The 16,979-nt window shown below is 37.7% G+C and overlaps 1 protein-coding gene across 4 annotated transcripts in view; it reads right to left on the reverse strand.

The window, feature by feature from the left end:
• Window positions 1–4,602: 4,602 nt before the first annotated feature.
• MAP3K19 (mitogen-activated protein kinase kinase kinase 19) overlaps window positions 4,603–16,979 on the reverse strand; it is a 47,683-nt gene continuing 35,306 nt past the window's right edge. For 3 of the 4 annotated variants that reach the window (XM_005286809.5, XM_065560522.1, XM_065560523.1), the window contains 4 exons: window positions 12,808–15,294; window positions 11,220–11,372; window positions 10,317–11,014; window positions 4,603–8,162 (listed from right to left, as the gene is read on the reverse strand). In XM_005286809.5, coding sequence (XP_005286866.2) covers window positions 8,096–8,162; window positions 10,317–11,014; window positions 11,220–11,372; window positions 12,808–15,030 — 3,141 coding nt within the window. In that variant the 5' untranslated portion in view covers window positions 15,031–15,294 and the 3' untranslated portion in view covers window positions 4,603–8,095. The remainder of the gene's footprint in view (window positions 8,163–10,316; window positions 11,015–11,219; window positions 11,373–12,807; window positions 15,295–16,979) is intronic. The other variant, XM_042855570.2, reaches the window with a different exon arrangement.

The raw sequence follows: 16,979 nt of genomic DNA on the forward strand, positions 1-16,979 counted from the left end.
TTCAGAATTTTAATCTGAAGCTTAGCCCTTTAGTTCCATTATTAAATGAAGTGCTTTAAACTACAAAATTGTTCAGTACCTACCAGTTTGTAGTTGCTATATTATGTAACTACAGGTATATCAATTACTATGTAATACTCAGTTTCCAGTAATGCAAAAGCTTGTAACTAAGTTTTATTTGAACAATGGATACTACTTTGTACATCTAAACATTTTAAATTGAAAAACAGAATAATGTGTCTAGGTCCACATTTAGCCTTTGCCCATGGATATACAGGATACAAAACTTTACCCTTAACTGCTTTGAATTTTTCTACATTCAAAAAAATATACTTCAACATTATTACACTTGTTTCACATTGTTGGATATGTTCTAACCCTTTGAATAGTCTCTCCTCTCCACCTCAGCACTAAGTCTGAAGAATTGTTGACAAATGTAAGCAATGTAAACTGTGCTAAACTAATATGCAGAGATAGAAGATAAAATAATAGTAAATTGTGTTAAAATACTCTTTACAAAGTATCACAATATTTGCTTGTAAGCCTGTTAAATAGCTGTACCATGAAATGCATCTTATGCATACAATGTGGATACCGTAATATATTGTACTATAAATATAGCATCTAATGTTATAACTTGGAGAAGAAATGCCAGGCAGGTAACTGGTGATGGTTAAAAGCAAATGGAAAAAGGCCAGAGATCTTCATTTGAGGTGATGACTTACACAAGTCATTCACGTTGATTCCAGGGGGTTGTGAAATTACATTGACAAAGGGTTGCTATTCTAGGTTAATGAGAAACCATTATTTCAATTTCTTTGTAAAGAATATCAACAAATAAGATTATTTTTAGTTTGCATTATAATTGTGTAAATATGTAAATCTGTACTGAAGTCTTGCTCTCTGAGATTAGAGTTGACATGGTGGATATGGGGGGTGGGGAACAGCAAGATATCACTAATTCACACTGACTGAAACCCATTGCAAATTACTGAACTTTGAATTACAGCATGTTCCAACTGTTTACGGGATCAGCATTGGTCCCATAAGTGAATGAATAAATGCAATAAAAAAGCTAATACGCCACAATGTACTTTGTTCACTTTGATTATAGTTTTGTTACTGTTTTGAGTGAATTTAATAGAAAATACACTATGTATTTTGTAAAAATGAAGTCTTAATTCTGAAACCTCACTACAGTGCTCAGCTATTAAATCTCATCATTTTTGTGATATGTTAAGTGTGTGGATTATTGAGATTCTACTGTACGTTGAATCTTTAGTCTCATTGCTAATGGTGGAAGTACTGCATTAAAGTACTCTAGACAATGTACTGTATCTTGCTGTGGTCTAGTACTTTTGGTATTTGGTTAAAATTGAAGTGCTGTATAGCTTTTCTGCTCATTGTAGATAAATGTTTCATGTTAAAATAGCCAGTTGCAATTTTAAAACAGCCCTTTTATGAGATTAAAACTTCACTTGTCTTTTTCATGGACTTGTGTAAAAGCTATTTATTAATCAAGTTCCTTACCTTACCAGACTCTCACTACTGGGCAGAAATACAGTCCCATTTCCTATAGTTACCTTGCCAGTTTTGCTTGTATATATTAATTATGAAAAATCCCCTTGGATTTGATGACAAAACATTCATGGTTTTTCAAATGTAAACAGAAAGCACTTTTGAATTTTGAAAAGTAATGTAGTTTAACTTCTAACTTTTTTTACAGTAATTTCTAACTCAGCAGAAATACATAGTTGGAGAACTTCAGAAAAGCAAGTTTTATAACTTAGATGCATATTTAAAAAAAATGTGCAGTACCTACTTTTCATTTGATATGAACTAAGTGGGAACTTTGATTTTTTCCATATCAAAATGTGTATTAATGTTCATGTAATAAGTGTGTAAAGTTTAATTAAGTACCTTCAAGGCCTTGTGGGACTGTCTTAGGAGTATTATAGCAATTTTATCTGTAATTTGAAATATACTAATTCTTGGTTTTAAAATTATACTCCAACAAAGCAGAATTACAAGGATGCTGGCATTCCAATCAGTTCTACAGGGAGAAAGCTGTTATTCCCTTGCTCCTCTCAAGTCTGCTACGAGTACTGAAGCTGACTAAATCAGTCAGCTGTAATTGGTTCCCAGACACTGAATGTTATAAATACAAGATGGCTTTGGACTACTTACTTTCCCCATATCCCTACAATTGTAGCTGGTCGGTTCTTCTTGCTCATAAAAGTCCCTTACTAAAGATGTCCTATGGGGTCACTCTGATTATCTTGAGGGCTGCTCAGAAGCCTTCCCTGTTGGGGGCAGTTTATATTTGATCATTTTGTTTCCAATTTCCCATTGATCTTCTGGCTTACTTTCTCTCACCTTCTTAAAGAATTGTCTGATCACTGAGTCATTTTAATTACTTTTTATATGGATGTGGCATCCCAGTTGCTCCAATGGGATCTTTGTAAAATAGAATAAACTACACTGATTCCCTCTATCAATTATTCTAATGAGTTTGGAATGACAAGATATAATGTTGCTTTTACTCAAGATAGCTCAAACTTTAAAAAGTTGTTATAGCCTAAATGAAAAATTAACTCAGTTGTGAGACACATAATGGAGGGACTGGTGGGTTTTGAATTAAAAAGTCCAAGAAACTTGATTTAAAAGTTTTGGGTTTTTGTTTTTTTTAAGTGAATCATGTAGCTATACTACAACCACTTCAAGAATGTCTGCTGCATCATATCCAGGTGTCGTTGGATAACTTGTATGCTTTATTTTGGGCTTACTACTTCTTCTTCTCCCCTGACCCTTTGCCTTGGTATATACACCACTTTTGTACCAGTGTAACTGCCAGATAAGGGTAGATTTTTTTTTTCCCAGCAGTATAATTATACTGGTACAAAGCATAATGTGGCTGCAGTTGGTGTAAAGTTGCCTTATACTAGTATATCTTATTTCCTTTCCCATAAGCTACAGGTGTAGTGTGTAGACAAGGCCTCTGAATTTCCAGTGCTTCCCTTTGTCCGTGTGCTGTAGTATCTAACTCAGTGGGTGAAATTTGACTTTAAAATCTTATATACTCACTAGGAAATAGCAACAAACTAACATTTAAGCAACAAAGATTCTAAAGCTTTGAAATTTTCTTTGAATAACAGATGCTAAAACAATTTCAGATGTCACCAAAGCATCAGGGATTTTAACAGGTTTATATCAGTATGTTTAATGCTCTCCCTGTTTGAGGCTATTCTTACAATGCTTAGTTTTTCTAAATATTAAAACATCTAGGGGTTACTAGAATACTCTAATCCACTTATTTTTAACAAGTTACTCAGTGCAGCAGCTTTTATTGCAAGACCTTCCAGGGGGAATGTGAGGGTTTTGTTGAAAAACATAAAATTTCTACTCTAATACATCCTGCTTGGTCTAGAGCACCTCTGTCCATTATTATTTAGTATAAGTGGTATCTAGCTATTATTTCATGCTAAATTAAAGTTCATCTTTACTTTGAAGCCTGCCCTAACCTGAAGAGGCAATTATTATATATCTTGGAACTATGTATACCTCACTTTAGGTCATAGGACAGATAATTGTAAGATAATGTAATGAAGATGCTCTAGTTTTCAAGGACTTTGCATAAGGATCAATCTATGTTCTGTAAAATGGGACTGAATTATTTGGACTTTGGGAAATGAGTGTGAAGTTAGGATTATTACGCTGGCATAATGTTCTTCCACTCTTACGTGATACGTAATGGAAAATATTAATAAAAGTGGTAGAAGGAACAATTGTTTAGCAGATTTTATGTGACAAGAATCTAAAATGATTTTACTGGGAGACTTTAAAGTGAGGGGAAATTGGGTAGATTCAGTTAAGTCAAACACTTTAAAATATAGTTCTAAAGAAAAAGTTGGATTTACATGATTTTTTTTTATTATTTTTGTAACCTGTTAGAAGCTTGAACAAACTTCAATTTTGCCAGCTACTTCCATTTTGCAAAATATCCCTTTCAGATTACTGATGGCACTGAAATAATATCTAAGTGTCAGCACAGTTGTAGGGGAAATGTTCATTACTTTGTCCTCTGAGACAGCCCAGTAAAGTGAGAGAGAATCTGCTAAACTGCTTTCTTTTGACAGATGGTGTATATAATTTGGCTCAGTTCTGTGGAATTTTAAATATATAAAAACCCTGAGAAGAAGCATCACTAGATATAGTATAATTTTTTTCAGTACGTAAAATTATGGACATAAATCACTTTAATTCCCTTTTCAAGGAGAAATTCTGATAGTAAATGTTCTATAAATTTTGTATTGTACTCAACATTGTGGCCAATAATATAGCTGAAACTTTGGTTTCCTAATGTGGGCTAAAGATTTTTGTTCTAAACTAAAATATAGCTTCCACCTCAGTCTGATAGTTTCATCCATTCTGAGCTATTCTGCTCAATTCCCAGTGTTCTATAGGACAGTTTAGGTCTGAATTATGTTTATAAACCTAGAATCATGTGGTGGCTCTGCTCCTCCAAACTCTCTCCAAGTCACTGTCTCCACTATATCTTGTTGGCTTTTTGCTGTTGAATTCAGTTTTTTATCCTGCCCCTAAGTTTTCATTGTGTTGCAGACTTCTGTATTAACCAAGGCATTTAGGGTTCTTATCACCAGGAAGCAGTTCTGCTTTATTAAATACATCCCTTCCCCAATATATTTCCTTATCAAATTTTGCTAGCAGCTAGCTGTTCCACTATCCACCCAGTATCCACTCTACCAATGATTCTCAATCTACTTACCGTTGTGGGCCGCATATGCAACAATTTGTGTTGTATGGGCTGCATCCACACAATATATATACCACCTGTCTGCCCCTGACTATGTGTGCAGTGATCAGCAGTGTGCTGATGGGTTAAAAATAGGGTGACCAGATGTCCCAATATTTGGGGCTTTTTCTTATGACACCTATTATCCCCCACCCCCGTCCCGATTTTTCACAACTGCTATCTGGTCACCCTAGTTGAAAATCACTGCTCTATGCCATCAACAATGCAAATAAGTATGTTACTGCCTAAGCAACCCACAGTGAAATAATTTACAGTGCTGATATCAAAAGCACCATCACATGTCAGTGGTAACACCTCACTGAGCTAAATAGGGGCAGTTCACTAAGTTTTCTACAAACTGGCAAATTCCACTCCATCTGGTTATAGTTAATAGTTCAAATGTTCATCATACAATGAGGACTAAAGATGTTTAAAAAATTAAAATGTATATTATGAAACAATTCTGCAATAAATTCAAAAAAGCAAGGGTGATTATGGTGCAATTTGTGGTAACTGAACTATTAGATGGGTTTAGCCTGTGTTACAATTAGAAAAGACAACTGATGTGGATAGCTGTTGATTCTGCATGCACTTTATATGCTTAAATACAATGCAGCAGTCATCACAGTTTTCTCACTGAGCAGCAGAATGGTTCTAGCATTTTCTGTGCTTACACAATTTGGAATCTCATGCCTGGGCTGGGAGGAGGAGGAAGGGAGACAGAAAGCCAGTTAGTCACTGTGACCCCTAATTCCTGCCTTCCACCAGATTTTATTTATACGGAATTCCTACAGAGATGTATATAGGATCGTGCAAGACCTTCCCGCCCATATTGGTTCATGTGAGAACTTTCAGTTTACGTATGCTAGCAAAACGGTACCTAATGTATATCACCAAAAACTACTTTAATTTCATTGGCAGTAGTTGTGTGACACTTTAAAAAGAGAGAAAAATCTTTACATTTTCAATACTTCCGATTATTAAAACTGAAAACTTGCATAACTTCTGCAACTATGGAACACTAACAGGGAACTGCAGGATTGATGAAGTAACAATGTCATGATCCTGCAAAGTTTTGCCACAGGCTTCTAAATCCTGTTTTGCTTTTCCACTTCCCTGCCATGTTGTGAAGCATGCTCCTGCTCCTAAAGTAAAAAGTTGAGGAAAGTGTTTTCTAAATCTAAATTACTCTCCCTTTTACAGATCATTAATTTACAGTTTGCATTTTACTTCGTTTGAATGGTGGAACTAATCTAAAGTCAGTTACTTCTGAATTGTCCTGCACTGTCAATTTTGCCAGCTCTTGAGATACTTGGTGTTTAGTGCCTCAGTTCTAGGAGTCAAGTGATTACATGAGAATCTCAGTTTTCACTTAAAGCAGAGAGAAAACTGACACTATGAGCAGAGTGAATGATAAAGGCTTAGAAACCAGAAGGCAAAATTTATTAACTTAATGATTGCGACTCATGGTTGTTGGGGGCCTAGCTCATGATTTTTAAATGTTGGTGATTGGCAATAGTGCACACTGCTCCTGGAGATGGTGAGAACAGGCACCTAGTTTACTAAAAGTAAAATTTTCAAAATTGCTTAAATGACATCCTCCTAAACCCTATTTTCAAAACGGACTTGTGCATTTAGGAGCCTAAAACTCTCCTAGGACTTATCAAAAGTCAATGGGATTTTGGCTCCTGTGTGTTTAAGTCCCTTTTGAAACTGACACTTTGGCTCCTAAGTCACTTAAGGTAACAGTCTCAAAAGTGATTAAGTGACTTTAAATTTTCAATGTTATGTTTAGAAATACACTCACCAAAGAATAAAATATATAAAATAGAGAAGTGAGAGAATTGCATTGGTTGGGTTTCTATAAACTTCAATTTGTACAAGAGAGAAATTTTACCTCTCAGCTCAGAATAGTTTGACTCAAGCATCACCTCTAAGCAGTTATTTGTTCCTGTGTGTATTTGATTCCTGCTTTACTCTTTTGCCTTGTCCCCACAATATCACATCTTATACAATCAGAGATGCTGTAGTCTTGCTTTTCAAGCTACCAATCCATGCACTATATTGAATATCCAAATTTCAAAGTGTCAAATCAAATTTCTTCCATTAAATCATAACCAAGATATTGAATACCGTAGATTATTATTTAAATGGCATTTTGTAGCTCTTTAAGCAACAGTCAAGCACTTCATAGCCATTTGGCCTGTGGTTTTTACTGCTCAGTATCAGTGAAGTACAATGCATCTGTCCAAAGAGCGTGCATCAACCCTGGAAAAGGACGGTCTTCCTTTACAGCATTCAGGGATTTCTCTTTAATACTGTAGTTCGTGACATTTTAAATGGCCCCCTTCCAAATTTTACCCATCAAATGCACAGATTCAGTGGCGATATAGACAAGTGACAACTTCACTGTGGCAAAGTGAATTTAATACCAGTCCCAAGCGAAAGGAGGAAGAAACTTCGCAAATTATCATAGCGTTCATATTCCCAGAGAAAACAGGAAATGTTAATTACAGAAGTTTTACAGACCAGTATGTATATAGAGCAGATAACTCCTGCCAATTAACTTTTGATAAACCACTAGAAGTAAGAGGTAAGACTACTAGATGATGTCTGTGTGCTGGAACTTGCTGTTCTGTATCCAAGAGAAATTAAAGGGATCTCTCTTCTGAAAACTTAATTTGTACTTGTAACCATGTTCTATGCTGACCTGTATATAAAGTAAGTTCTGATTCTCCAAGTGATTTCCACAACCATATTTAATTAATCAACTGGCAAATTATGTTCGGGAAGGTACAGCTCCAGACCAGCTGAATAGCGTTCAGGACGGTCTTGGATGCTTTCTGCTAATATTAGATATTTTACCACTTATGTATTTACAGAAAAAATGGGATTCCCAAGTTCATCAACTTTTTTTTTTTAAGTACTATAAAATAGCTTTTTTTTTTTAAAGCCTTTTCAATTTGAAAACAAAACTGCATGGCTTTTGCTTTTCTTCAAAATGCAAACTCTTAAAAACTTAATCTTTGCAGGAAAAAAAATTACTTCCATTACTGGATAAATGGCAACTGCATTCCCCTGCCCTGATAAGCATTTCATATCACAAATCAAACTAGTGTAATTATATTGCAGTCTCATAGGTGCTTTCCAATGTTTGGCTGATTGAGTTTTAGTACGTTACTACACTCCCATTTTCAAATCAAATGCAAATTAACCTTTTATAGTGGTAGAAATAGATATAAGTTGAAAATATACATTCGTTTGGCAGAAGTTTTGAAAAGTTCATTGTCTTCCCTTCATGAAGGGATGCTGCAGCAGTTGTAGAGCAGATGGACGCTCATGTTGATTTCTGCATAGTGGAGTGAGGGAAATTAATACATAAAATAAACAGTTGTTACAAAACATGCATGATGCTTAACTGTTAAATTATAAAATCTAGATACAATCTTAACTCATCACTTCTCCAGTCATTTCTCTTTTTTTGGACTTTCTGGGGGAGAGGGGAGGGCTTGGTGAAAAGTGCAGGTTGACATTAATTTGATAGTATTCTTAACTCATAAATCATTTCCTCCAGCCCTCTGATCTCATTGTCACTCGCTCTGAATTCCTTCCAATTAGTCAATAGCTTTCTTGTAATCTTGCTATTCCAGGGGCAGTAGCATCAAAGCTATTTAAAGAATGATTTATTTCTTTGCTTGCTGACTCTACGTATGTGCAGTGACCAAATCTGCATTGGCTACTTTTTTTCCCATTTCTGTTTTTGAGCCTTTGGGATAGACTATGGTCATAATTTCAAGCTTATCTCCACAACTATGTGGGCTAGAAACTTTCTTTTTTATTATTATTATTATTACATGAAAGCTGAGATTTTTGTTGAATCACTTGACTCCAGGAGCTAAGACTTTTTGAAAAGAACATCCCAAATGACAAGAGTCATGATAAAGTCACAAGAATTGAACACTCGAAAGACTGTGTTTTCTAGGTTTCCTTCCTCTGTTTGGGATTCCATATGCATGTTTCAATTTGCATTTTTTCAAACTGAATCTAATATTGTTTTCTACCCATGTATTTAATTTTTCTTGATCATTTGTATTTTGTTTGAAGCTGCTTCTAACTTAGTATTTTATGCAGATTTTAACATTCTAGTTAATTCCTCTTTCCTATTAATGAAGACTGTAAGTAAACCCAGATGTAATACCAAAACCCACGTGGTACCAAATTTCCCATCTGTAGTTGTCCATGATTTTTCAAAGAGAGTTGTACAGTAAGGCACTTTTTTGGAGGCGGGGTGGGGTGAGGTTATTTCTCAATGTCTTTAGATGTATATCAAGGGGAAAAGGCTGGCCTTGAGGTTGAGGCATAGGATGGAGTGCCGTAAGACTTAGATTTGGCTTCCTCTTCACAGCCTTTCTTTGTGACCATGGACAAGTAAATTAATCTCTGTGCTCCTTCCTTCATTTCTATAAAACTGGAACAATACCTGCATCACAGGGGTATTAATGCTAATTTAATGTAAAGTGCTTTAAAAATCTTGGATGGAAGCGTCTTAGTAAATGCAAAATCACCCAGTCTGATGAATACTCAAATTTTCCTTTACATTCTCTCTATCAATAGCTATTTCATAGGATTTTCTTCCCTTGGGACCTAGGTGAACAACACAGTATTGTGGGAGGCGAAGCAAGCACGAAGAGGCAGTGACTCACTCTAGGTCACATAGCAGGTCAGTAACAAAGTGGGAGTAGAACCCAGGTCTCCTGACTCTCCAGCCACTGCTTTATCCACTAAATCATTTGCCTCTATGGTGTTCAAATTCTTTCCTCAGTTGCCCATAAGTCTCCCATTAATTTCACTAGAATGCCTGCAGACAGCAGGAAACTGCCTGTTGTGCTGTTCCTACCCGTTCAAATGTAACTTTTGTGTTGGGAGTAAACTGCTGTTTTAAAAATCTCAAAAAAAAATTTTTTTTAAGTAAACATTGCAAAACAACACCCAGGTCTGCTGAATGACTTGTATGGAATGTGCTCTCTCTTTCAGAAAGAGAACATATTTTCTAGAGTGGTAATGGCTAAAGAATTTTCTAATAGAAAAGTAAAGAGTTATGTGAGGGCTCCCCCATTTATGACCCAGTCTTGTAAGTTGTTTCCCTTTGCTAGCCCCAAGTCAGATCCTGGCAATGGGCATTTTTAAGAAGGTGTCTCCACTGAACTCAGGAGATTTAACTAAACATCCATGGCATGCTATAGCTCCATATAAATAGTGAGGCCAGGATTTGATGGAAAAACCCAAGAGGTTCATAACTTTTGATATATGGCATTATGGAATTTGAAATCTTCATATTTAGTATTACTTCAAGCCTTCTTGGAAGGCTAAGTAAATGAAACCTTATATAGGCATTTTATCTTATAAGAGCTAACCCGAGCTTCCACTGATGATCAGCAACATTCAAACAATTTGAGAAACCATCAAAGATCAAAATACATATAAAAGTAAAAAAACTACTTACCTGGTTAAGCACACATGGACAAAGTCCGCTGCTTTTCCTGAGAAATGGTCAGGTAAAGAAGGCATCAGTCCTCTATGGGCTCCAATGTAAAACATAGCTGCTAGCCTATCCATGGAAGCCAGAGGTGGTTTACCCGTTGCCATCTCAAATACAGTGCATCCAATGCTCCAGATGTCGGATTTTCTTCCATATCCAGATTCATTTATTACTTCTGGTGCCATCCAATATGGAGTCCCATGCACAGACTTGAGCATTTCACTGTGTGTGCCACCCAGGCTTACCCATGCTAAACGCTTTGCACATCCAAAGTCAATCAGCTTTATTACACCATTTGGCATAAGCATAACATTATTGCCTTTGATATCTCTGTGTACCACACAGTTTTTATGTAAATATGCAACCCCTTGTAGAATTTGTTTTGTATATTTACAAAAGACCATTTCTGGCAATGGCCCAAAACGATTAATAATACTGGAAATTGAGCCACCAGGAACAAACTCCATGAAAATGCTTACAATGTTATCTTTTAAACAGGTTCCTAAATAGGTTACAATGTTGATATGCTTTAGTGTTTTCAACAGGTCAACTTCTTCTTGCAACTTCTGATACTCCTTTTCTGTAGTGACTTTATCTGAGGTATCCAAAGCAACTTGTTTCACTGCTATTAATTGTCCCTGGCTTGTCAGACCACAGTACACCTGCAGTATTTGAAAAAAATTAAATATGAATTAAAGACAGGCTTTTTAAAAAATAAATGTATCATGGAAGTTGATCTAGAACTCCTGTATAATCCAAAATATTTTGACACATACAGTAAATGGGATAATAGGGGAAATAGTTATAAAGAAATTATGTAGCTTGAGGCAAATGTATATTTTTAAAAATATTCAGACTTTAACTTACAGTGCCATAGGCTCCCTTTCCAAGGATTTCACCTCTCGTCCATGTGATAGGAGCCTTATTACCTAGACTGCTTTCTGGAAATGCTGTAGATTCATTGAAGTTCAACAAGTCACTTTCCCTCTTTGGTGCCAGGAACGCTTTACTGTAACTCTGCTAGAGAGGTGGTAGTCAGGGAGAGGGTGGGTCAGAGGAGAAAGGAAGATAAAGGCTTCATTTTAATGTTGTTCACATGTTTTAAAAAAACGATAATCTGATATTCTTCTTTATAATATCTCTTTAGAGTAGTCAAATTACAAGGCTCCTGGTCAGCCCATAGGCACAATGACAAGTATGTAAGAAGTACTTTTAAGTAATGTGTAAGTATGGTACCTAGGCACTATTGAATGCCAGTGAGAAAGCATGCTAGGGAATCCAGCTGGGAAGAAAGGTTGATAGCAGGGTATCCCCTTGTCTGTCACCTTGGTTCTCAAGTACCTAAATTTTATTAATCTGAAGAATCAACCTGACACTAGCCTTGGACTAGATAATACATTTAAATACATCCCAGCCCTAGAAATGGCTTCCTCCAGAACAATTGCTCTAAAACAAGTTGGAGCTAATTTGGAAGGGGCCGTTTCAGAATGAAGGGAAATAGTTTCCCTATCTACCCAGGGATGCTTATGAGGAGGGAAAGTGAAATCTATCAAGTGGGTGTGCGTTTACTATTTTTGTGTTACAGTAGCATCTACATATCAGTGCCCTAATGTGCTAAGCAGTGCACACAGTGAAAAATAATTGCCCTGAAATTACAAAGGGGATGGGGGGGGAGGAAGTAGAGAGGTGAAATGACTTGCATGAGGTCACACAGCAGGTTAGTGGCTAAGCTCAGAAGCGTGCCCAGGTGTCTTGAGGCGCAGTTCAGTATCCTATAACTTTGCTCTGCTCCCTCCCTAATAGAGCTCTCTTATTTTTATTTTATTTTTCCCAATTTAAACTCATTTCAATCTTCTATGATAAGCCAACACATGGTCATTTTTAGAGCAGCCATCTGATGGCTAACATAGATCCAAAAGGAGGAGGTGGCCCTCTGTGGAAGGCAGGCACCACTTGTAGTAAATAGGGTTAGAGAGCCCTTGCTTTTGCCTTGGCCAAAGGAAATGTATGGGTTTGTTCCTGTGGCAGAAATATCTCTTGTCCCTTTCCTTGACCCCATTTCCCCAGTTTATATCACTGCTTATTATTTTAGCCTTGCCCATCTTAGTTTCTCCATAATTACTCCTTTCATCCTGGAATATGGTCACTGTTGGTCAGGCTTATTTGTCACTTCTGGTGGTCTTCAAGATGGATACTCTGCTGATCCCAGTTGCTTATTGAGATTCTGAGAAAGAGATTAGGTAGTCAAAGGAGTGTAGGCTAACTACAGTTTTCTAGTTTTGGAAAATCTCCAATGGGCAAGTCTGTCTGCACACCAGGATGAGGTACAAATATTCTGGATGTGGACAGGCTACCATCTGCTTGACTAATATGGGGGCTCATCTGTTTTTCCATGCTGGTGGTATTGCTACAGCATGGGGAAACAATTAGCAAGATATGGGAAATTTGTTTTTACCTGTTCCTCTGCACTTGCTATTCCTTTGCCATCTTCATTCACACTGCCTCTTTCTTCTTTAGCAAATACATTTTGTGTTTTAGAACCTGTATTCTTTGTAGGTATTCTGGAAGAGGCAGTATCTTTTTCATCGAGTGCTAGCAGCTCTGCCGCCAGGCAACAAAGCAACTCTTCAGTCAGTTCTTCATTATCTGCATAGTCCAGAATGTTTTGATAAGTCTGAAAAGCTGGACTTGCAGCATTCAAAGTCTGGTTTGTTGGATGCTGAGTTGATGCATTTTCTGAATTACAATTTTCAGACATGTGTGTCCAACTCTGATCTAGTTTTCTTTGAGAAGATACACAGTCTGCTCTGTCTGGAAAAGACAATGCAAACAGTGCTTCATATTTATCTATAGATTTGCAGGAGGTCTGGTTTGCTTCCAGATTCATGGAGTCATCCATATCCACTCTTCCTTGGACTACACACTTGTTATTCTGATCTGTCTTTAGTAAACTGCTCACTAAAGCAACACATTCTGCATGATGTTTATCATCAACCTGCTGAAAATTGTGGACATTGGTTGCAAGTATCTGATTGTTAACTACATCTCTATTATCTGAAGACTGCTCCAAAGGGACTTCTTTAATAGTTGACAAGTTTGAATTTGGAATGATTTCATTTTGTTTAGTGAATTGTGAAAACTCTTTCAAAACCAGAAACTGCTGACCTTCATCTTCGTTAAACAATGGCTTGCTCCTTGAAGTTTTTATGTGCCAATCTGGACCAGAAATTATTACATCATCTTCCAGCTCCGTGTTGCTATCTCTTAACTCAGAACTTCTCTCTTCTGGTGTTAAGTCTTTGTGCTTTTGTTTAATGCCAATTGTGTTCTTGGGTTTAGAACGTGTTCTTTTCTGGGTGCTTCTTATTCTGCTGCTGTCTCTCTCAATAGTGCAGGTAGATTTACGTCTATTAGCTGCGTATCTCCCAGGTGGAGCAGAACAAACTTCCCTGTAAAATCTGCTTTCATGTTGACCAAGTCCACGCACTTGGGAGTATACAGGAGTCCCAAACATTTCATAAATCCCTGGGCCTTTGTCATTTGAATTTATTTCCTTGAACATGTCACTATATTTCAAATTCAAGAAATCTGAAGCAGACTGTGTTCGTGGAACAGAAAGTGGAGTAACATGTTTCTTTAAGCTGCTTGAACTTTTGCAGATATAAGGAAATGCTTGCTTTTTAGATTTCTGAGCACTCTGAAGAACATGGTGTTTCTTCATCTGAGGTCTTTTTTTCTGAAGCTTTGAGGAAGCCTCAGATTCCACATGAGACAGTCCAACAGAAGGGAAAATTTGGTTCTTGATGTTGGTATTGTGGATGTTACATTTTGTGGAACGCTCATCAGAAACAGAGAAATCTTGAGGTACTTTGCTACTCATTTTAGTCTTTGAAGCAGATCTATTTCTATTAGTTTTTATTTTATTGTCATTTTCTTTGTAAGCAAGTATGCTGAAGCTGTGACTCATATTAGGAGGCATGCTATGGATGATCTCCTTTTTTCTGGTGGGACATTTGGCAATCTCTAGTGCCCTACGTGGCTCATGTTCAGATAGTGTAATATGGACAAGAGGTACCGGTTTATTGATTTTTGTTTCAGTTGCTTCTGAAATTGCTATGTTTTCAGTTGTTCCAAAGACTACTGGATAAACACTGTTTTCTGCTTTCCCAGCAGAAAAGCGAGGAATGATTTTAGCTACAGATTTATCTTCTAGCATATGATATGATTCTACTACTTCATTTTTGCAGCTTGAGTCTAAACCATGATTTTCAAGCACAGCGTTCACACTGTCTACAACTGCACACCAACTATGAGCAGGTATCACCCCTGAAACATCTACTTCCTCTAGATAAGTTCTAATGGCAGTCCTTGGTGCTAAAGCTCTCTCGCAGTTTCCAGCTCTTACAGTGTCTGCATTGCTTGATGCAGGACACTGAACTGCAAATATTTCACAGTTCTCCTTGGTGTTTGTCACTTCACTTGAGTTGAAGTAAGCATGACTGTCATCAAAAACGCTGGCTGTGTTCACAATATCTGAATTTTCATAGGTTATTGAAAGCTGATATTTTTCAAAGTCACCCTGCTCAGTTTTAATACCTACATCAGCTTCGCTGCATTTTAATTTTATTTCACTTGCTTGTTCTTTCAAGTCTTCAGAGCATTTGTAATAGTTATCCATTCTGAATGAGTCCAGGTTTCCTGTTGAAGTAGAGCTATCAGAAACACTAGTAGGAGCCTGTTCTGATGACTTTTGAGCCTGCCTTTGCTACAGGTTGGCTTATTGAGGCTGGTAAAGTTTGATACATGGTTTTATAGGCATAGGTACAGAATTTGTAATACTCAAAATATTGTTGCTATCAGTTTTTGCGTTGACTTTATTGTCCTGTAAAGGAGTAAGTTGAACTGTTCTTATAGGTTGAAATGTCACTGGTGCCAGGCGAAACTGTAAGTTCCAGAACAAACTATTAGTAATATGCTTTGTATTTGGGAGATCAAATACACAATTTTGAGGCAATAATCAATGGTTTTAAGCAAGAAAATATGCCCAACTTTATTTTTTGGCAAATTCTCAGTATTTAACTCATCTTCAGGTCCAATATCAACACACAAAATGCAAAGATGGTTGATAGCTATAATGACCCATTTAATCTGTGTATCTCATCCTCTATTTCTATGCATTTAGCACTAGGGAAAGAGGAATTATTTGATATGAGGCACATGTCACTACATATCTCAAAAAAAAAATAAAAAAGCCCTTGTACACACACTTATAAAAATCATCATGTTACCTGTTAACTCTGTCTTTGATCTATGATTTCTGTGAGTTTGCTATAAAAATTCAAAAGGTAACCAGTGTTTTGATATCCCAGAACTTACGTCATTTGCTGTGCACTTTCTCAATGAGAGAACAAGCCTTACACTTAAATTTGTGTCTTTATTCTGGTTCCAAGAATGTATTGTAACTAGTGAATTTTCAAGTAATGCTAATAGTCATGATCCCATGGAATATAAATCTAATTTAAGCAGTAAAAAAAGTTTTCAACCACAAAACTATAAAAGTGTGATGTCTTAACTGTAGCTGTTTTATCCATGCAGAAAATTCTTTACAGACCATCAACAGATTTGTTACTATAACCTTAAATAGCTGAAACAGTGCAGCTCATCCAGGTGTCCAGTCTAACCAGGGGCAGGGTGCTGGGAGGGACGCCGAGCCCTGATTAGGGGGCGGGGCTTAGCCAAGTAGGGGGCCCATAAAAGCGGCCGCCCAGCCAGGCAGCGGCACAGCTGCGAGCAGCGGCACCGGAGGCAGCAAACAGGGCGGCTAACAGGGGAGTTTGAGAGGGAGGTAAGGGGGGAGGCAGGAGGGCGCGGTGTGGTGTGTGCTCTGAGTCCACAGGTGCTGTGGGCAGAGATTACAGCAGCCATGAGCCCAGCAGCAGACAGAATGCAGATGGCTGCATGTGGAAGCTGTGGTATGTATACGGTCCTTGCAGGGGAGCTGGAACACAGGTACGTGTGTATGAAGTGTCGCCTGATAGTGTTACTGGAGGAAAAGATTAAGTGGCTGGAGATGCAGGTAGATACCCTGGTGGAGTTTAGGCGGGGATTTGAGCAGCTGATGGAGGACAGGCAAGGGGGGGCTGAAGGAGAATGCCCTGTGGTGCAGGTAGAGGCAGAGGTAGAGGACGGTGAGAGGGGAATGGAAGGGGGAGAACAAGGGAGGTGGAAGCATGTGACTGTGAGAAGCAGGCCAAGGAAAAGAAGGGCCAGTGAGGGGGGAATAGAACTCAGGAATAGGTTCGAGTGTTTGGATAGCGAGGTGGAGGGGCAGCAGGTGGCGACTGAAGGTGGGAAGGTGAGGAAGAAGAGAAGAGCAGCTAGTCCAAGAGAGAGAGGGGAGGAGTTGATGGAGACAGCACCAATTCTGGGCCCCGGGAGGATTCAGGAAGGCATAAGGGGGAGCATAAGGGAAGATAGGAACAGGCACAGGTCAGGACTAGAGGGATCAGAGACTAGATTACTAGATCGCACTGTTGCCAGGCGACGGCAGTGTGACGTTGTGCAGTCTATATGGTTTTATAAAAACTAATAAGTCAATATAATGTAACTGAGATAGTTTTAGAGAAA

The sequence above is a fragment of the Chrysemys picta genome, chromosome 11 (genome assembly GCF_011386835.1).
Source record: "Chrysemys picta bellii isolate R12L10 chromosome 11, ASM1138683v2, whole genome shotgun sequence".
NCBI lineage: Eukaryota > Metazoa > Chordata > Testudines > Emydidae > Chrysemys > Chrysemys picta.